Source organism: Lissotriton helveticus, chromosome 6 (assembly GCF_964261635.1).
Source record: "Lissotriton helveticus chromosome 6, aLisHel1.1, whole genome shotgun sequence".
In the NCBI taxonomy this organism is placed as follows: Eukaryota; Metazoa; Chordata; class Amphibia; order Caudata; family Salamandridae; genus Lissotriton; species Lissotriton helveticus.
Window position 1 is genome coordinate 1,925,953,079 of NC_136067.1, and position 22,859 is coordinate 1,925,975,937.

Here is a 22,859-nt window from a genome sequence, read left to right on the forward strand (position 1 = left end):
GACCGGCAAGCACCCAGAAGTCCGCACGCCACACTACACAAACATAAAAAATATAGAAATGTATGCCAAAGATGGTGACAATGTGACTGCACATCTGCGCCGGTCTGGGCCAACCGTGGGGGTGGTAAACCTCCATAGGAAATCAAGAAAGAGTCAACGCATTAACTGGGACAATGAGTACTCCCTAAATCCACCAAGGAATAAGTCTTTAAGCAGTTGTTGTGCAGGATAACAGAAACATTTTTCATTTGCATAACTCTAGAGGATGTCTGGCTAGAGATATGAGGAGGTAGAAATAGGGAACTTGAAATACTGCCCAGGACTAGAAGCTTAATTTATCCCATATGTTTGAACATATGTTTTATATGTATTTATATTATGTATGAATGCCCTCTGCGTAGCCTAAAATGGAACAAAAACACAGCGTTTATCAGGGTGGTGATGGTTTTCAAATGCCCAGGCAGACTTTATGTAGAGGTGTATAATTTAGTCAAATATAATGAATATGGTCTCTGAGATATACTATTCACTCTGCTTCACTAGAAGGAATGAAAAGAAAATGTCTTCTTTGAAATGCACTAGGATTTTGCTCACCTCCAGTAAGGTCAGAGCTAATCTTAAGTGTCTGCAAAAAGGCATTCAGTTTTACAAACATAGCTGCTCCAATTTCAGGGTGAAAACAGTAGCTTTGAAGACTGCAATTAGGGCATTCTCCATTTACACTGCAAAACAACAAAGTCAAGGAGAGGGTTTGAGGAGTCTTCACACTTTGGCAAGTAGGAAGCGGGCGAGTGCTGGTCCACCTGGCATACTCCGCGCAATGAGTAGGCATCGGTGGTGGCGGAGTACCGAGAAAGTAGCTCAGTATTTATGTATACGCTTCCACGCAAACATTCTTGCTGTTAAAATACTTTGGCAACAGTAAAAATGTTCTGCCTGTGATTGGTAAATAATAAAATTCTGAGTGAGCTACACAGGTAATCTTGCTGTTATAAAGGTCAGTTTTCCATCTTTGAATTCTGGGGAACTTTTGCATGACATTAACTTCTTAGCCTGCTTATTGTAACAGGCAGACGGTGTTAAGTCACAGCCCAACTGCAGGAAAACCAACAAAGGGACAGTCTTGAAGCGTGGCCCACCTTTACAACGCATCCAGTATGAGGGACCCTACAGTGCAGTCACCATTCCAAGTGGTAAGATGTACTGAGGTAGGCAACTACACAATATATTTGCAATTAAGGGTTTACGAGTGGGTGAGTAGGCCATGGTAATGTGTTGAAGGGTCCAAGTATGGGTAGTAATAAGGAGAACAAAGGGGTGCTCAGGGATGGGTAGTGGTAAGGGTAGTAATGGGTTTTGGGTTTAAGAGAACAGTAGTTGTAAGGGGTAGTAAAGTGTTTTGAGGGGTGAGTGTGGCATAGGGGTATTTAGGAATCTCCGCATGCAGGACAGAAATGAAGTAGTCCACAGCAGGATCGTTGAAAGAGAAGTTAGTTTATTCCAGCAGAAAGAGAGAATACAAGCAAACTCTCAACAGCTTCTTTGGTCAAGTGCCCCTCTCAACCCCACAAAATTCCAGTCCTTCAAACATATCATTCCAAGGTCTCCTTAGTCATGACATCATCATCCATGACTCAGATACCACAGGGTAGTAATGTTTTTTTGGGGGTTCATGGATGAGTAAGGGGTAGTAAATGTTTTTAGAGATGGCTATGAGGGATTAAACTACAACATAAAAACTACAACTTAAAAAATACATACACACACACGGTGGTATTCAGTGTAGACCAAAATCTGCATACATACATCTTTGGGGAAAGAGCGACACAAACACACACAAAGTGAGCCTTTCCCAAGATTCAAAGAAAAAAGGCACTGGAATAACATGTTGCTCCTTTATCTCTGGTAATGCATTTAGGCGGAAATCGCTTTCGGCAAACCAAGTTTCGATGAATCTTGAGACAGGCGCACTTTGTATATATTTGACGGGACTTGCACCGATGCTGTAGGTGGGTGTGACCAGTACGCCTATATTGATTTATATCCGTTAGTGCATTTGAATAAATGCATTGAGTGTTAGATTGTTTTAATGCATCGCCGTGGTATACTCTGTAGTGATATATGTCGCTGCAGTGAATGTGAATGAATGGGAAGTGTACTCACTGTAAGTGTCCTGCGTGGTGTTGGGCTGCGTGGTGTTGGACTGCATGGTAGTGACCTACAAACTTCTTGAAGCGGAGTAGAGGACACCACCTGGCAGACTAGGCTGCAGAGCGATAGTCACTTGAGAAACTTACCAAGGAATACGGTTTTCCTATCTATAAGCATTATTTGCATCATAGCAAGCAGATTCTCAGTCGTTTCATAGCTATTTACACTTAAGCCGCCTGCAGACGACATTTGTTTTTCAGATAAATGCAGTTCATTCTAGGCTACTCACCGGAAACCAAACATGATCTCATCGTGGCGAAGATGGGCGTCATCATCGATGGAAAGAATTGCTTCCGTTTCAATCTCATCCCATGGTAGAAAGCGGTTATTCAAGCTGTTCTTTTCTGTGCGGACAACCTAAGCAAGAACAATGGTTTAAAAATTAGTCTGAAATTCAAATACATTTATCACAGCACAGAGAAAGCAACTTATTTAAACTGTTGATAGCTTTGGTCCAAGGTGGGTGGGCCTTCCAAGACATGCTGGTCCAGCCAAGACTCATATGCAGGGATTACCTGCAACGGAACACCCTCACACATGAATGATTCCTCAGGTTTCTTTTTGTATTCAGGTCTAGAATATCTATATACAGGTGTGAAAATCCAGAGGGTGGTGGAGAATGGATTTGAAGCCCTCCACATCTTTCCCCACAGTTGGATTTTCTAGCCTCCACCTTTGCTACTGAACACTCAATACTGTCCTTGACTATATCCGTTTGACATCCCTGGCCGCCTAGTCTGTGTGCCACACAAACTGCTAGCCCACTCCTTAGTAAGCTCAATTCCTCCACCTCCCCAAACTTTCCGAAATGTTTAATTTCAATACCTTCAAGTGTTGAGTCTACTTCTCAACTATTTCAAGGACACATTACTGTTTCCTTCCCAACCCTCTTGTCTCCAACAGACAAATGTGATGATCCTTTCACTCACCCATATCTGCAACAAGTCCCTTCCTCACAATTTCTCCTCCTCCTGGTTAACTTCACTAAACCACAGCCCTCATCTCTACGCTTCTCCTCTCTTGGCTACATTATCGCTCACCTTCCTATTGTTCGACCAACTAAACATTTGAACCATCTGTTTCCTACATTGCCATGCAAAGCTAAAACGTACCCACTAGTAACAGTTTATTTTAACTCCTGGAAACCTTCTTTACTGACATATGCTTTCTCTTTCCACCGTTAGCTCTGAGGCCTGCAAACTACGAATCTCCTCCAGGTATTACTCCACATAGACAACTCACACTTGCCTTCCTTCCCCACTTAAGCTTCTTCTGCTTGTCCGTCTTCATTCTAAAAACCACAGACCTATATTCCCCATAATCCAACATGAATGGTTCTTCTTCAGACAGTTTCATTTCTGTCTGTCAAAGTGCCTGGATCTATGACTTTACCTTACATTCATAACTTAAAGTTTATCAATAACTTGTAGTACAGTCATTTCATGGTTGATAACACCAATGGGAAACTACAAGCAAAAAAAGTCAGAACTCTTTCACTCAACACCCAAGCCAAATTAGCATTGCCTCAGTTCGACATAGGTTTCTTTAAGAATAATAGTAGACACAATGCGAAAATATGCTGCAGTCAAAGGATTGTCAATTTGAAGAAAAATGTAGTGACCAAAGAACTATTCAGGAAAATAATGATGCCAAATTAATGTATTAAATATCATTAAAGAGACAAAACACTTTATTATCGCCTAGTGAAGGAAGATGTATTTTTTGCAAAAAATCAACGATTCGTAGAATAATGCCAAACAATGGAGATATTTAAGAAATTAAAGACTCAAACTGCTTTGAGATTATTCTGGTTTTGAGCCCTCCTTGCTTTTCCCTTTACCCTTAAGGAAGACCAGAAACAGGGCATGGCACACAAGTGGCATTGAGCTAGTAACATGAGGGTGGCATAGAGGTGACAAAAGAACGTACCAAACTGTAACCAAGCCTACATTATAGCTAAAAAAAAAAACGTAAGAGTTGCACATTGATGCATAATGCATCTCCAGAGTCCTCAGCGCCCCCGAAGCCACCCTGCTGGCTGTACAGCAGTGTTCAGTTTCTACGCTCATCGTCAATGCAAAGTGTCGGTTTCAGGAAGACACGCACGCCGGGATGGTTTTGTAGTAATTCTACCTTTTTCAGCAGATGGGTGCAGTGAGTGAGAGCATCCACCTGTAGGGGATATCTGGAGGGGTCCATGGGCCCCCATTTGCCCCCCCAGAGGGTTGCCCTCAAGGGAGTACACTGACAGCACCCCACCTTTTTGTGGCACACTATCAGAGCGCCTCCAAGGGCATGCTTGCCCCTGCGTCAACGTCCATAGTACAGTGCGAATGCAGAGTCAAAGGGATTCTCTCATTTGCATGGTGGCCTCACGCGCTGCTGTTACACGTGCACAGGGTTATCAGTATTACAGAAGAGTCATAACAAGCCTCTGTGGCCCTTTCCGTAATACCATAGTGACCAGAGGGCACAACAACAAGGGTGCATGATAGTTGCACTCTGGGGGGAATAATGCGTAATATGGCCCCAGATCTCTAGAGCACCAACAGAAAGCACATATATGGACTGTCTCTATAATATAAAGTGTGGGTGTTGGGAAGGGCGTCTAGGTGTACAACTGAGTTGGAGCAGTGGTTAATGTGTAAAAGAATACGTACTGGTACAAAAAGTTGCTCTCAGAAGCTTGCCAGCGGCAATGCTGAATGTAAGGGTTGAGAAAAAAAACAAAGCTGCATAGTCTTGATTCCATCTCAACCCTGTTTCATCCAACAATCTACACTCCCTGGCCCTTTATTTCACTCTTGCTGGTACTTTTATAGCACTGCTTTCTCCCTCTGATCACTATTTCGCAATTCAAGCAGATAGATTTTTTTACGGTCCATAGTTCCGGCTCCCTTGATCTACCTCAGAAAGATGAAACACTTAGCCAGGCCAGCCTTGACAAGATGTTAACATGACCTGCAGACTACATGCTGATCACTGCAACTACGACATTACCCACTTGTGCTATCTTGGGAGCTTAACATGCTTTCCTTCAGGGAATTTAAATCAAATGACTTCTTGTCAAAGTATATCAGACATTACTGTGCAAGTCTCTTAAACTTGGCAATAAAATCAACTCTGTCTGTAATTTAAAATGTGGATTGTCTCAAAATACCATGCCCAGGGGTGGGTGGAGGGAAAAGGGGAAATGCTACTAATCCGTAGGATCTGCGCATTTGTGGGACAACATAAACTAGGGGCTTGGTGTCAAGACGGATTCCGGACACCCCTGCAGGATATGTCGCTTGTGGCACCGTAAGCCCCCTTAACCTTACCAGAGAGCAAAAGGTTTCTGGAACCCAGGGACAAGACTACTCTGACCCCTCGGGGATCATGGAAACAGTACAGAAACTTTCGCTGAGTCACTTCTGCTTACTTATTCTCAGAGAAATATACAGAAAATACACATTGGGACGTTTTCAATAAGTTTATTGAACCAATGTTATTGTTGTATAAAATACGTGTGCTGCAATGATTAATAGACGGAAGCAAATAAAAGTGATTACGAGCAACAAAAGCGTGAATAGTAGATATAGTTCTAACATGGTGGTAAACAATGTATATATGTAGGCAAATAAAATAAGGCAGTAATCGAGCCTATTCCTACGATGCGAACCCTACTCTAAGTGTACATAGAGTGTGTGTAGGTGTGGAGTCAAGAATCCCCTCCAAGCGACGATCCAACCCCATTACCTGATGGGAGAGAATGAAGGTCTCCGTCTTGGTTACAAACTGGACACCCCTCACGAGATGTGGTGAAGCCTCAGTAGGCTGGGACCCTCAGTGTCAGCTGAAGCCCCTCCTTTCCTAATCTATCAGGATGCTCATCTTTTATAATAGAAATGAGCCTTGCGATGTGCGTATACATTAGTGATGTTATGAATATGTAGATAGCCCTGACGCCCGGTGGATAAAGACAGAGATGACATTTGTACATAGAGTGAAAAGAGACCTTGTACATGATGTTCAGGGCATTGTGATAATGATATGCGAAGCGAGATGTGTAAACAAGATTAGTTTCACAGAAACTAATCCAACATGGTTGTGCACGCAAATATGTGCAAAAGTTCACGGCTGAACTGTTATTGTGAGGACAATGTAAGAAATAAGTTGCTTTGCTACATGGGCCTCACTCAGGAATATAACAGGCTGGAGACTGAAGAACGGTTGGGGTATGGGGGCATGTGCAGGGTAAAGGAATGGAATGGATGGAGGGGCATGGATGGAGACAAGCGAGGGTAAGGGCAAGGGAAGGTTGTGGGACTGGACAGAGGGACGAGGGCTGCATGGAAAGACCAGCAACCGATGGAGAAACCAGGGTCAAGGAATGGGTGGACGAATATGCTAAATATATGGGTGGCAAAACAGAGCCAAAGAATGGGCTGAAGGGAGACAGGAGGGGGGCAATCATGACTTGTGATGTGTGGCGAGACAGGGATTTATGGGGAAACTGGGGATAGCAGACGCACTGGTGTTGAGATCAAGACTAAGAGATACTTTTGGAGACCAGATCAATGGATGGATGGAGAGAGAGAAAAAGATGCAAAGTGAGGGCCAAAGGAAAAGTAGAGGCAAGGACATAAGGATGAATGGTGGACAAGGTGAATGAATGAATGGACAGGCAAGAACAAAGGATGGGCAGTGAGACAAGGGGTAGGCAAAGAGCCAATTCCAAGGATGGATAGCGAGTTGAGCAGTAGAAGTAAGGCGATACACAATCCAGAGATGGTTGGAAAGATAGAACCAATGGATTGAAAGAGGAAGACCGTGCTATGGTGTGGAGAATTACAAGGTAAAAAACAACACTTGAAAATAAACAATGGTATAGAATGTGAAAAGAGCATATTAGATTTTTGTAAATCACATGCTTGTTTTTCACAAATAAAAGGCTAATTGCGATTAGGAAAGGCTCAGAAGAACTACAAAAGGGTCCTCCTTGTTAGATGCAGGGGCAGAATAATGACAGTTTTGTGACACAAAGTCCACTCCATGAAAAAAAAATGTGAAAGAGTGTGATAGGTGGACAAACACGTGGATAACATGGCTGAGATATAGGTAGAAAGACTGGGCAACCTTAGTGGATGTGGCTAGTGGATGTGGCAGTCAGGCAGCTGCATTTGAGAGAACAGCAACATCATGAGGGGAACAGAAATGTAGGAGTCGCAAATGGAAAGGAAAGCAATCCAATCTGCAAGGTAGCAGAGGGTGTAGGACTCTGAGCAACTAAAACATGCTGATGAAAAGACAAAGGGAGGTGGAAGCACACAAGAGTGGAACCACCAAACAAATGGAGAAGCACTGCTAGAGAGAGAGAGCTGCTTCCGGAGAGGTGTTTCTCAGGCAAGGGGCAGTACCGGAAGAGGGGGCAGTACCGGAAGAGAAGGCAGCACACAAGAGAAGTCGTCAGAACACAACCCTGAGGGGTTTCAGAGAGAGGGAACCTCACCATAATGTATAGCAAAGGAGAGGGCAGTGGCACACAGAGAGCAGTGCCCTAAACAGAAAGCCTGAGCAGTACCCTGATAAGGGCGCCACAGGAAGTCTGCATCAACATTTCCAAGGGACAGTAGGGCATTGAGGGGACTATGAGTATTATAAAGCTGCACACTCCAAGAAGGCTGCACCTAGAGAGGGGATTTTCTGGGATGGGACTGCATCCCAACAGAGAGCAGCATATTGAGGAGACTAAACAATATTTTGAGGGGGAGCAGACTGATGGGAGGGCAGCTTGAGAGACTGAAGAAACAAGGTGGAATCCTAAGAGAGGGCATGGTCATAAAGAGACCTCAGCACTAGGGGTTTACAGGGAAGGGACTGCAACTGAGTGAGAGGACAGCACCACTCTTAGAACACAGAACTAGACGTAAGAGCTCACAGTAATAGCAGCAATCCGAGAGTATATGTGTTTTTGTGGGGGGCAGTGGGTATTCCAGAGGAGAGAACCCCGCCTAGTAAGAGGGAGTATCCTGAGAGTTAGCAGCAAGCTCAGAATAACAGGACAGCACCTGGAAAGGAGAGAATGACACCCTAAGGAGGATGCAGAGGTAGCAGCCAGAGGGTGGGCAATCACCCTATATAGGGGGCAACATCCTAAAAGAATTGCACAACGAATGTGACAGGAAAGCACTTTCTGAAAGCAAGCGAGCAGCACCCAGATTTTGTGAGCAACAGTGTGAGAGGTATTAAAAGCAGCACACACAGAGGGGTACACTAAGAGAAAGTGTGGGTAGTATATTCGGGAGTTAGGAGCAAGTCAGTGCACTTAGGATAGAGGAGGGGACTGGCATATCTTGAAGACCTAATCGCATCACCGCAAGAGAGGAGAAGTAAGTACCTTGTTGAGCAACACCCTGAGGAGAAATACTTTCAATTCTAGAAGGATTAGGTCATTGGAAAGGGTATATTAGAGGCCATAGGTCTAATCTTTGTATTATGAAAAATTCTGGCAAAGCGCAGTAGGCCTGACTTATGTATTGGGGAAATTATACGTTAGAGGCAATAGGCCTCTAAGGATGGGTAGATTAAGGATGGAATGTTATTCCTCCGTGTTCAAGTCCCTCATGCGTTACATGGGCTCTTACAGATTACTGTCGCTGGCAAGGCTTCTGGCACCAATTTTCTCTTTTGACAAACCATGCAAGCAGACTTACACTTTAGTAATCCTTATTAAACCTGATAGGAGGGGGTTGAATATTGTTTTGTGATTATTTATACTTTTCTAACTGTATGCCTGAGGGTTGCTTTAAGGGAACATTTATGCAGAATTTAGTAGACCTGAGTAGCTTATGGGGAATAAAGGCTATACGCCTGATTGGTTCATTGGGAACTTTTATGTCAGACGCTATATATCGGATTTGATTATTTGAAAAGCTACAAAGGAAGTAGGCCTGCCCAATTTATTGTAAACCGGGGTTTTGTTTAACCGCATGCGTGCGGCCGCTATTTTCGCGCTGTGCGGCTTTTTGCGAAAAGCCGCGTTACATGATGAGCTGAGCTCGTCATGAGGATGCGAGCGGCGCAACTCATGACGAGCTCAGCTCGTCATGCGCATGGAAGGGGTTAAGCAAAGAGACACTTCACAGTGGGTTGCCATTTGGGTGCATTAAAGGTTATAAACAGATGTTTTGTTTAATGGAATCTCGAACATTATCTTATTAAGCAATGTTTTCAGCACTGGTTATCCCCTCTGACACACACATGGTATTGAAGATTGGTAAAGGGATAAATCTAGCTGTGCCATTTTCAGTGGGGTTGTATTTTGTTTTACCAGATGTATTCTTGTATATATTTGCAATGTTATGACTGGATACTTGGTGGTTGCCAGTTTATGCACAATACAAGAGACCTCATTTGGCTATGGTGATAAGCCACTGAAAGATGGGATTGGCTGGGTCATTGGGACAATTTATATCAGATGCTATAGGTCTAATCTGTTGATTGTGAAAATATTGAAAAAAATCAGTAGACCTAACTTATTTATTCTGAAACACATATATTAGCCACCAGGCCTTGAAGAGTGGATTGGCATTATACTGTCTTGAAGCCTGCAGATAGGTGTTTCAGGTATGTTGTTACATGGAATCTCACAGATGAACTTTGTAGAAAAATATTTTGGTATTGGTTACCCCCTTCTGTCAAATCCTGACAGTAGAAGTGTTACAATTCCTGCTAGGCCCTTTTAGGATAGCTGGTGTATTGTGTTACTTTTTCTAACTGTGTACATATTTCTACTTTTACAACTCCATGCCGGATTGCTTTCTGGGAAAGCTTATGCTTCATGCATTAGGTCTGACTTGGTTATGGTGAGACGCAAGTGATAAACGCTATCGGCTTGACTGTTTCGTTGAGAAATGATCTGGTCTGATCTATTCAAAGACAGTATGTCTGACTTACTTATTGTAAACATCAGATGTTAAAGTTATTGCAAAGGAATCAGACCGGACGTACCCAATGTGAAATGCTTTTATCAAAGCACATATGCCTTTAAGGTGGATTCTTATTGCCCTGTGCTGAAGGCTGTAGAGCGGTATTTTGTTACAAGGAATCTCACAGATGAACTTAGTATACAAGGGTTTTGATATTGGGGTCCCCCATGAATTAACCATTGGAGAAGAATATTTGCACTGGGACAGTCCTCGTTAGTCCTTCCTAAGACAAGTTCTGCCACCATTCATTTTATATAGATTAGTGATTTTGCTGACTTGTTGCCTGATGGCTGCCTTGTGAGTAGGCTTATTTATGGTTATTATGGTAGGTCTGAGTTGGTTTTGGTGATGAGCCAATGGTAAAGTTTATAGGTCTGATGTTTCATTAAGAAAAAGTAATGTCCAGTGCCAATGGTTTATTATGGAAAAACACAACAGATGCAACACTCCTGACTTATTGTGAGAATCTAGTGTTAAAGCCAATAGACCTTTAAGGGCAGATTCCTTTTACACTGTGTTACAGCCGGTTTACAGTTTTCTGTTACACAGAATCTGCAGACAACTGTAATAGACAGGTATTTATGGTGTTTGGCAGCTCGCTAGCCAGTCCAACAGGGCTGCTCACCTTACTTACATTCTTTTATTTTATTCTGCAATTGCTTGCTCAGTTTGTGTCGGTTTTATTGCAGAGGGGTAAGCGGGTGAATGCAAGAATGACTCAGCAGTGGATGAATGGATGCATTCTCACTCCTTATCAGATAGACAATGTGGGTGGTGCCTCCCAATTGCTTGGCATGTTAAGCTCCGCCTTATCCCTTGGCGTGTTTGCTCCGCCCTACCACTTGATGTCTTGGCTCCCCCGAAGTTCAGCTCTAGTTCGCCCCTGGGTGTTCCCCACCTGCAACCACCGGCTCAAATAAAGCACTGACTGGGGGTCGAGGCACAGAAGCTCTCATACGCAACGGGAGAAATACTACAACTTCAAAAAATAAAGGAGCTATTAAAACTAAAACATCACAATGATACTACTGTGGAAAAGACGCTAGGAAGCGTCAATGCAACTGCAATACAATTCAGCAAAAATGCACATTTAAAAGCAATCTTTCGTTCGCAAGAAATCGGTAATGATTAAAATGTGTCGGGAAAATCACATTTATGTGTTTCCCAATCTTCCATTCTACGAGTGTCTGTCCCAAAAAACACACTACTGTCGCAGCCAAGAGGTAACAGCAGGCAGTGGGCGCTAGCCATCCAAAGGCGGATTTACTTCATCAGTAAATGGGTGAAGCAGATTTTATGGCGCGCGCATTTCATTTTCAGAGGCTGCACAACAGCAGAGGCCAGCACTGACCCTGACAATATGACCTTCAACATTTAAAGGCATCTGGTCTACATATTAAAACCCTTTAACACCACCGTCATGCCGAGTTTCAGTGCTATAATCCTAGTTGAATAGGGAAGTGCATACAATAGTGGGCCTTATGATTATGAAAGCAAAGTCAATGGCAAATTTAAAGCGCAACTTCCCCCACCAATCCCCCCGCACGGTTTGAACTTGCTTAGAGAAATAAATGTACATTTCTACTTTATTTCGAATTACTTGTTCCCTTATTCTGCCAATGCATACTGTGTATTGTTACATAGAAATGTAAATACAAACCTTTTTCCCTTTTCTACCCCTCCCCAACCCTTCTCAATCCAAAAAACTAACATATCCACCACTCAAATTACTTTCATATTTCACTGTACTAATTCAACACTAATCCTTATGGGTTCCAGAGTAGCATGCTACTCGCCAAAAAAGCGCTTCAAAACCCCATCAGGGGTAACAGGTGCTATATGAATGCAAACCTTTCTTCCCCTTCTATCCCTCCGCTATCCTTCTCACTCCAAATAACTAACTAATATCCACCACTCAAATTACTTTCATATTTCACCATACTTATTCACCACTAATCCTTTATGGATTTCCGGAGTAGCGTGCCACTCGCTGAAAAAAGCGCTTCAACACCCCATCAGGGGTAACAAGCGACATTATAAATACCGACCTTTTTTCCTCTTCTATCCTTCTGAATCCAAATAACTGACTAACCTGTCCACCACTTAAAATTACTTTCATATTTCACTATACTAATTCAACACTAATCCTCTATGGGTCCCGCCGAAAAAGCGCTTTGAAGCCTCGTCAGGGGTAGTAAACGCTATATAAATGCAATTACAATACAATAAAGAATTGTGATAAAAAAATTTTTTAAAGAACTCAGACGGCTAACATCCTTTTATTTTGTTAAAAATATATATAATACATGTTCATGCACAGGGTCTCTTGCATTGCACCAACAAAATAAAAAATACGTTGGTAGATTTAGAGCACAGGGCTTTCTATAAGGCACACGCCTCAGTACAGAAAGGTCGTAATGAGACTCTTTCCCAGACAACAGGAGTTTGCACCATGCCAGGAGCAGAAACCATCAACGCTGCAATAACTGAGCATGCACGGATATCACTCTTCGCTGAGTGATTTACAAGCGAAGAACCAATCTTTGCTAATACATGCTTTATTGCATATTTAGATTGAGCTTTTCATCAACATGGCATCTGTAAACAAATGGCAGCCCACGCGCCGACAGATGGATGCCTTGTTCCGTTTGGATTATTAATTTGACGCTAAACGCCTGGAAGCCGCTATAAGCGACGTATGGCGACCACCACGGCGGAGATGACGCATACAGCCACTTCCGCTCCCGCCCTGCAATAGGCGTAATCAGCTGCTTACATATAACAATTTATAATTTAGCACATACTGTGACCTCACGGACAGTGAGTTGGGTTCTCCTTACTGGCGAGCTACCCCCAAATGCTCATCTTTTGTGCTTCATGTTTCACTTTTTCACTATCCTGGCACGTGGGAGCTATCTCTCAACCTGCAACATGCCACCAGCCTGCTCTCTTCTTAAGTCTCTCCCATGGTGCATGATATCAAGTAAGAATCAAACGTTGTTGTGCCCCCACGGGCATCATTTGCCATCCTTCATCGCTGGCCCTACACTCGCCTATTGCCCAATACACCCTATACATATTGAGAGAAGCTCAATTTGAACCAAGTCAATATTTTAGTATAACCCAAGTACTGGACGAATAATGGAGCAACAAACGAGATTTTATTAACGTTATTTACAATGGCACAAAAACAATCAATTACAAATATTTTGGCCATGATGGTGACTGTTAAAGAAATTTCCACTGTAGCAATTAATTTGATCCCTCCCTAAACTCTTTAAATCTTCATTTATCTATCCTGATTTTACTTTAAATTTGCTAGCCCCAAATCTCGATATACACCTTTCTGGGTGCACAGCACTTAAATTCAGAAAAATGGTTTCAAATCCTTTACATGCTGCCACTGGGAGGTTGTTATGGTGGCGTGGAGGCAAGCTATGGAGGAAAAGTGAAGCATAGGCAACTTATTATAATGGTCATTACTCTATTGTCAATATAGTACATTTGGAGAGGAAATCTGTATGCTATGAGGCAACCCAGTGAGAAAAATCTATGTATTTACTGACATTGACCAGATATTAATATACAGGAACGTGGCCCTGTTGTTCTTGCCTTGCATTGACGTAATCAAAGCCCACATATAATGTTGGGGAGCGGGTGGGGTTGAAGAACCTACAAATGTAGGTGTTTATGGATAGCACAACAATGTGCCTGCAAAAAGAGCTGCAAGAATGGCATAGAGATGGTAGTAGCGGAAAAAAATGTAAGCACGTTTGTTGTTGACCTATCACCAATGCATATCTAGCCTGCTCCAAAACTTCGACAGGCAAATGAATGGACCATCAATCACATCTCCCCACATACCCTTGGATCGGAGGTAAATAAGTGGGTGAATGGAAACAACCATGAAATATCATGAGGTGAAAGGTCAGGAAAATACCCAAAAAAGGTTTGAAAACACCTTTTAAAAAAGTTAAACTCTGCACTAAAGGACTACATATGCAAATGTTAGACTACCTAGTACTCCACAAGCATGCAAAGAGTAGATGACCACTATTCAATGATCTTAAATCAACACACACTAGTAGGTCACCATTGCTCTTTTTAAACGAACCTATAGAAAAAAACCTTGCTTACCAGGTCTTCAAGCATGGATTGCAGGTGCTTATAGACACTAAACGAAAATCCTTCTTTTTTGACAGGATTAGAATCCACCGTTAATTCGGAGCCATAACCTGACCGTTTACCTAGACTGTTATTGAAAAAACCAAGAAAGCATTTACTACGTCTGATGGTTCCATCAACTATTTCTCAACTAATACTACTGCGGCTAGAGAGAAAGGATAAAGTATGAGCCAGAGTGTCTCTTGATACTTCCAGCTGAAGACACACAGCCCAGAGTAAGCAACACATGTTGATCTAGGCAGTTCTGTCTTTAAATCTAACATTGTGTCTAAGTACCTCATAAATTAAACTAAATTACCTTCAAAAGACAAATCTCTACTATCTAATTTTTCTAATTCCTTTACAAAATCCCTTATCTCCTTGTCAAAAACTCCTTAGTGATGCTGGGATATAGCAAACCAGAGTCTGTCATTGCACAGAGTTCCTTACCGAAAATGTGCATAACACACATAAATAGGTTAGAATCATTCACTTTAGAAATATTGTTCATATGTCTGATAACTAAGATCATATTTGTACTCATTCTCAGAATCCACTTTCTCACTGAGAACTACAGCATGAGCTCTGCCTACTTTCTTGCCTTTAGGGTCGAAGTGGCCAATAGGGCAATCATCCAGTGCCCAAAGGGCTAGTCTGAAAGGCCAGTGTGTGGCCTGGTTTTCTGGGTGTTTGTTGGTCGGTTTTATGATGTGCTGGTCGGATTTTTACTGTTAATTTCCCTGATATTAAAACAAAGATTGCCTGCAGCAAGTTCAATTCAGCCAGACGTCCATACCTTGCAAAACACTTATACAGCATGTCTTTACAAGTTCAAAACGGACCCAATATGCAAACATAGGCCACTTCTTCAGCTATCTAATTCACTAATTGGTGGGGGATGGGGGGGGTGGGTGGGGGTTGGGGCTCACGACTGCTTGCCTTTCTTCAACCTTTGTAAAAATAACCCCGTTTGGCACACACTTTCCATCTTTGCCCAGGGCAGGGCACTCTTAAAAGAAGCAACATGTAAATGGCTTCCACATAGATAACAAAATAGAAATAAATACTGCCTCTCTTTCTATCCTTCAGGCGATCACTTTTACTACTACTCTTGGTGGGGTGTTTTCACTGGAGATCTGTCTAGGCTACTTATCCAATCAGCTGTCATTAACTTATTTGATCCATCCATAGGACCGGGTGCTCGATTACCTTGGCAACAGTAATGACTTCATCAAGCAGAGGGCCACCAACAACCCACAAACATTCCTGATTGTAATTGGTTTTAACAATCAGCTGATCGTGAAATATTTCATCAACCAAAGCACCAAAGTATTAGCTAAACCCCCTCGAAGCAAAGACAAATTCATCAAAAAATTGTTGCATTTTGAGATCTTGCATAAAGATCATCTCCTTCTATGGTCATATTTATACAATGTTTACATTTTATCTCCAATCTGTGTATGGCTTTAGCAAATTCACTACAATCACCTTTGCCAGCAGCAGATGTCAACTGAGGAAGTATTCTAAAGAGTTCTTGTCCCTCAGAGCCACGCAGGTGAAGTCAAAGGTTTTGTTTTCTTCCTTCAACCAGCATTTATCCACTTGATCTGCCACTGCATATGTTAAGAATGTGCCCTTTCACCTCTTCCAGGGCACTGGGGTGATCACCCTTTCAGTGAAGACATATTTGGAGAGAATCAACTTGCAAGGTGGAGAATTAAATTACAAAATGAGAACCTAAGATAGGTAAGGAGTGTGGTGCAAGACACAAGAGAAATATCACTATAAAAAGTAATCCAACGCAGTGCAAAATATGAGGTCTTCATTGATAACAGTGAAAATGAACGCACACAAATGATAATGAAACTCAAATGTAAAGCTTGTAAAGAAGAGAATTCCAATACAAAAATGGGAAAAATGTAGATTACAAAATGCAGTGCAGGAGAAAAGCTGAGAAGCAGGTCAGATTCTTCGGTTCTGCCTCCAGGCAGAGAAAGAAGAAATTGTAGACCCACAGGTTTCAGGCTTGGGCGGATTTTCGGATTTAAGGAGCACCTTCAGTAAAGAAGCAAGGCGGACCAAATATTTAAGAGAGGACCCTCCACAGCACAAAACAGACATTGGCACAGAGACGAAGGTCTTTGGAGAAGGAAATAAAGTTGCACAGCACCCACTGCTTGTAACTGGAAGACTTTAGGAGAGACTGCATCAGTGGAGATGCCACAACAGGTCTAAACCTGGAATCCAGAGGGAAAATGCAACTTCAGCGATGCCAAAGCCGAGGCATCAGACAGAAGCAGACGGCAAAATGTTGTCAAACCTGGTCCAGCAGTAATACAGTGACGACTCAGAAATAGACATGGCAGACAGGAACCACTCTCACAACTCCATACCCAAGGCAGGCCAGATGAGAATTTCCAAAGCAGAACTAGGCAGATGACAAGCATAAGCAGAGGTCGAAACATGGCTAACTTGGCTCCCCAGCATCTGAAGAGGGCGTGAGAGCGTAGGTCAACATAAAATGTGTCACCAAAAATAAGATTGCATACTCAACAATGTGAGGAGAATTCAATTAGAATAAAGTATAACAAAAGGTCAGGACCATTGTTTCAACTTAAACTCTTCAGTGCATCCCACACATTCCACTCTGTCCTTGGAAAAATAATAGGGGGACCAGTAGCAAGATAAAATCGGTGTACTTTGAATGGGTGGAAGAAGTTGTTCGAAAGTTTCCCTTCTTTGTCTATGAAATTACTTTGCACCGGTCCCTTTTGTAAATTATCCAAATTCCTCCTACTTTACTTGGGCAGCCACAAAGAATGGATAATTCCATTAAAATAGCCGAATTATGCGATTTTACTGAAAATTAAGCTATACATGTAAAAATGAACCCACTAACAAAACAAATGTAGTTTTGATATATTTCCATGAGAATGGGCTTTTGTTATTCACATCTAAAAAGTAGAGGGAGTAGGCAGTCTGAACAAGCAGGGGTGTTAGAGAGCAATTCTCTGTAAGTAGTCTGGAAAGTGTCAGACACAAAACAGAAAGGGATCCGAGTTTTCAGAAGAGGAAGCTACGTAACATCTCTTATTTACAAGCACTGCTCAGATTTTATTAGAGGAGTTGGCAAGAGCATGCAGTACTATTTAAATGTATTTATTTATGTCGCATGAATGTTTTTCGTTATTTAATCCTTGCTACTAATCTGGAGCTGGTACAGCAAAACAGGGCATTGATTTTAAAAGTGTGGTCAGTTACCCCCCCCAGAAGACTTTTGTCATTAGTTTACAAAAGCTGAATCAGCATTCCTTTGCAGAAAGACAAATAATAAGAAAAGACCGACATAGGACCAGTGCTGCTTTTGTAGCAGGGCACCGGCACAAACTTTATAGGCACAGATGGATGGGGTAGTTGTCTCAGGGAACCACAAGCCCCCTTGGGGGTGCCGCAAGTCGATCCATTACAAGTTTGCCCACCCATGCCCACCAGAAACCTCTCTGTCCTGTAGGCCAGGCAAAAATGACCAGTGGCAATAAAACAACCACTCAGGAAGATAGTATTTTTATACAATATTGGTCTCAGGTATTTGTTGTGGCTTCTCCCACAACATACAAAAGAAAAAGGTTTTGTTGCATCTTACCTTAAGCACAAAATTGAGACCCACCCAATTGAAAACTACTTTTCAGCAACCGCTAGTACTTTTTCCTATTAGAGACACGGCAGTCGGTACTTTACAATTTTTAACACTTGAAAATGTCTGGTTTTCTACTATGTTAGTTTAAATAGTTGTTGATCTGTAGTAAATGCGGTATGTATACCACTGACGTCATGCCCTTCTAAATAGAAGCTACCTACAGAGCCGAACTTCAGGAACTAAGCGGCTATGCGATAATTAAGACAGTTTTCCAACAGCAGGAGAACAATGTAAACTGGATTTTGGGTGTGAGGAATAGAAGGAGGAGACTTGCACCTGTTTGTGGCCTCCGTTCCTTGGAGGATAAGGAAATTATCCACTAAGAACATATCCCCAAGTTCCTTAGTACAGAACCAGGCACAGCCACGAGGAGCCACATTTTTTAATATCTGAGAAAGTTAGATATTTTAAAATGATGGTATCAAAAAAGATCCCAACCCCACTCCTCTTTCAGTTTCTTACCAACATGCACTAAATTGCAGCTGTGACAACCATAACCCCATCCCAGAATTGTTTTATTTTTATTTTGTTTATATATATTTTTATTGGTATTTTCACAATACAGAAATATAAAAGAAACATTGTGACACGTAACAAATAGACAGTTATACGGGCAGGCAAGTGACGATACAAGATTTATATTTGTGTCTGCCCCGCATTTCTACGAGTGGTCGAAAACAATTAACATTGTACATATAGGTGATTGCGTGCGTTCGTGTGGTGCGTCCTAAGGACAAAACATAGATGGGTGTGGCGGCTGTTTGGTGTTAGCTTAACACTCCCTGCGATGGATTACTAGCAGTTGGTCAGGCGTGTGCGGTAGCTCAAAATCGTTAAATTGATATTAACCTTTCCCACATTATCCATCCAACTTACAAAGCTTGATAAAGTTACTGCAAAGCCATCTCTCCCAATCCTGTCACCATGACTTCACCAGGCTTTAACTCGCATCTGAAGTTCCAAGTGGATTGATATAAGCCGGCTCTGACACACAGTCACTCAACGGTTCTGGAAACAATGACTGAGGCCCTTTGACCGTGCCACTGCTCCTTCAAATTTGGACCAGCATAAGGAATGCCAGGTGAAGCTGCATAAACAATATTTTTTTTTTACCCATTATGGAATTTTTAGAGTGACATTTTGGAGAAGTAAAAAAAAAGAAAAAGAAAATCTCCAAGTATACGGTAGGAATTGGCATGTGCGCGCTTTATACTGATTAGGTTCAACCGGCTCGAGACGTAACTATTTTTTCACTCACTTCACCCAACCCGGATTATCATAGTGTACGACACGCCCTGTAGACCTGTAACATCATAGATGTCAACTTGTTTCTCCGTCCATCACAGGGCAATGCAGGAAGGTTTTTTTTTTTCCTAATACAAAAGCCAGATCATCTGCCTTATAAATGTTGGTTGCACGGTTTTTGCTCTTACACAAATGTTTCTCAAACTAGGTTTTGGGATGAGGGACACTGAGTTACCAACGTGAAGTGATGATCAGTGCCATTCTTCCCCCACCTTTCAGACCCTCCTGCCACCCACCCGCCCTCAGAATGCTCAATTGTATTTTCCTAACAATCTAGCCACTGATGTCTCCTAGACCTCTTACCCTAGACAAGCTGACACCTGTTCTACACCTGTCCATTACCCATACCCGAAGCCCGTACAACCATGTGAGTCCGCTACTTTGGCAAAACTCCCTGCCCTATACCCTCCCCGACCTACCTTTCTCATAGGCCGTGTTCATTTATTGACTTCAGAAACCTGCCCGCCCCCACTCGTAGGTGTTGTGTGGTACGGTGGCTAACAGGTAAGCGGGATCATATCCATGTTAGCAGTGGGATGTTGGAGCAGAGTGCTATGGAATTGTCACACATGCGCAAATAAACGATGCTGCAAGTGGCACATGCGTGGTAGCGGGAATTTTACATATGCAAATTATTTGCGGACGGAGGTTCAAACCACACTGATTTTAAGTGAGAATAATATAAATATGTATTAATCAGGACTACTGAACTGTTTGGAATCAAACTGAGTTGCAGGCGCTTGAAGAAAAAATATCTCCTTCGACTTGTGAGCAGATCTTTTGCCTTATAAAGTCCAACAAACAAAGTCTTAGTTTGGTACACATTTCATAGCGGATACCAACTCAGCACAAAAGTAGCCGACTCGCAGCACAAAAGTAGTGCTTCTAGCGGAAGGATGCAGAATGAGCTCTTTGAAGTGCCAGGGGCACCTGGTGAACTAGGACACTGTCAAACCCCAGCCCCAGAGTGGGTTTTGTGACTGAGCTGTATTCTTGAAAATAAGCACCTAAAGACTACAATAAAAGAAACAGCAGCGAGGAATTCAAGTCACATTTTGTCAAGCAGGCTGACAAAGATGAATTATTGAACATTCAGAAAAAACACAATAAAACAGTGACACTAATTCAGATTCATCGGTGTGTTGAGCACACTGGTTAAACGCATTAGCTTGCTGTCTCCTCGGCTTTGCTCCTGATGTGTGCTATTTTGCTGCCTAGCTTTTTTTCTAAATTAGTTGTCAAGTACAATTTGATGCTTGAACATTGAAGTGTCTCCTCTCATTCGATGCAATCTGCCACCTCACCCAGAGACAGCTATTGGAGTACCAAAGGAAACCGTGGAAAATCCTCATCTGGGGCCCAATGGGATGCAGACTCGAGAGGCCACATTTTCAAGAAGGCATGAGGGAACTCCTCACCGCCCCCTGCACCCCAGACCTTGCTGCTGTGATCGGTTAATCGACCTGGCAAACGAGACATTTAGTCTAGACTATCTGTCAATTGTCCCGGCTAAAGATACTCTTTGACGGGAAATGGCATCAGGTTTTGTAAAAGCCAGGTGCTTCCGACTGGAGCAAATATTATGATGGGGAAGCAAAGGTATGACCTTGGAGAGATGACCTTGGAGGGATGCTCTCAGCTCAGGCAGGGTAAGCACATTAGAATCTCGCTCCCAATCATGTTTAGGCCTGCTGCACAGAATACAGGCCCTCCAAGCTTGGATGTATTCATACAGCCCTTGCTGCTTGCTTCCTGAGCTACAGGGGAGTGAAACGCTTTACAGAGACGGTGACAATTTACTGGGGAAGCATTGGATAAGAACAGCAATGCTAGAGAGCGCAAACCGGCTTCCATGGGCCTATTCTACCTCCTCACTGAGGTCATTAAATGCTGAACATGGTCCAAGAGGCCTGTCACCTTACAGAACATGTGGCTGTCACTGCTGTCAAGGGAAAGGACCGATACAGCACATTCTAAACAAAAGTAAAGTTGACAACAAAGTTCCATTGTATATTTTCATCTATCTATGCAGTGATAGAACTTGGCTTAGTCGCGGCCACGCCCACCTCGTCCAAAACAAATGTGGATTCCTGGGCTCCATCTTATATCTATGCTATTCGGCGTATGAACGAAGCCTGCCGGTGAGCTGGTTGGTCCAATCTGGTCTCATCAACATCCGCCTGTACGGGAACAATTCCATCGATAATATTATCCCTGCCTCAAATTAAGCGGCAGTGGATGGTGCGGCTCTCATGTGGTCAGCAATGCCAACTCCTGTCCAGCGTGTAAAGACTCCAAAGTCCTAAGTAATTGTATCCTGGTAGAGTCTCCAAGTGTCTTTGTTTGCTCAGGGATTAGCCGAGTTATTATGTGCAGTAATGTAACTTATGGCTCTTTGCGTCCCTCAAGTTACATGAATGTACCAGACCTAAGGATTTGCTTTTGTGCCACTCATCACCAAATAAAGCAGACTTTCATATTTCCTTGGTGTCTTAGTAATCCCTTTATCGTAAATAAACTCTGCCTCAATCAGGGTTTTCCCGCCATCTCAAATGAAACCCTTATGCAAGCTTCAGGAACAGTGCAGCATGTCTTTTGTTTCCTTGGTCCCTCATCATGTGAAATGAAGTGGATTCCTTTGAAAACCTTTAAGTTAGTGAATTAACCTACGATCAATGGAAGAGAAGTGGGAACAGAGACAGATCAGCATCTTACATACTGTAGTTTGCATGACCCACACATTTATCTGCAAAAAGCAATTTAATTAAGCTCCCAAAATAAATGTCTGGTGGGTACCACAACTATTTAGGCAATCTGAATATAGGATTGGATGTCAGTCTGGTTTCCCAAATATGAGCGTCCATGTGTACAGAGGACAGACACATCGACACTCATCCTTAGAACATGATAATAGGGCAAGGATATCTATAACAAACAACAAGCTGGACAGAGTTTTTAATTTGTAAGAGCCTTGGAAAGATGAATTTCAATTGTAGACTAAGATCAAATGTGCGGTCAAAAATGAAGCATAACCACAACCCTCCCGGGTTCCCTACATATCCACTACAGTTTTTAAAGGTTTTAAATGGAAGCTAAATATTTATAAAGGAGAGGAACAAAACAGAGCAACTATAATGCTATTTTCCCAAACACTGTGTCTCTGTGCCCTCTTTCAAGTTGCAGATGCTTTGGTGTGGTGGGGCTCAGTGCAACCACACTCTAAATGTTGTACTCTCAAACAGGAAGAGATGTTGATCTTAACAACGAGCAGCAGAAATGTGGTGGTAAAGTTAAGGATATGAACGAGATCCAACAATGAGTGGAGATAGTGGAAATTCTGCATACGGAGACGTCAGCCGGCCGCCCAGGCTGCTACAAACGTTCTAAAAAGAGACCAAGCCCTGAGCACCCAGGAGACTACCGGGAAAAGAGGAAACTAGCCACTCTAAGGTTTATCCTCAGGAGAGACACAAACTTGATGGTTTGTGGGAACTTCTATGTAATGCATACTA

The 22,859-nt window shown here is 42.6% G+C and overlaps 1 protein-coding gene across 1 annotated transcript in view; it reads right to left on the reverse strand.

Moving 5' to 3' along the window:
• Positions 1-22,859, reverse strand: part of EXTL3 (exostosin like glycosyltransferase 3) — a 211,876-nt gene that overhangs the window by 49,166 nt on the left and 139,851 nt on the right. Inside the window, exon 3 of the mRNA XM_078649902.1 lies at positions 2,441-2,568. Coding sequence (XP_078506028.1) covers positions 2,441-2,568 — 128 coding nt within the window. The remainder of the gene's footprint in view (positions 1-2,440; positions 2,569-22,859) is intronic.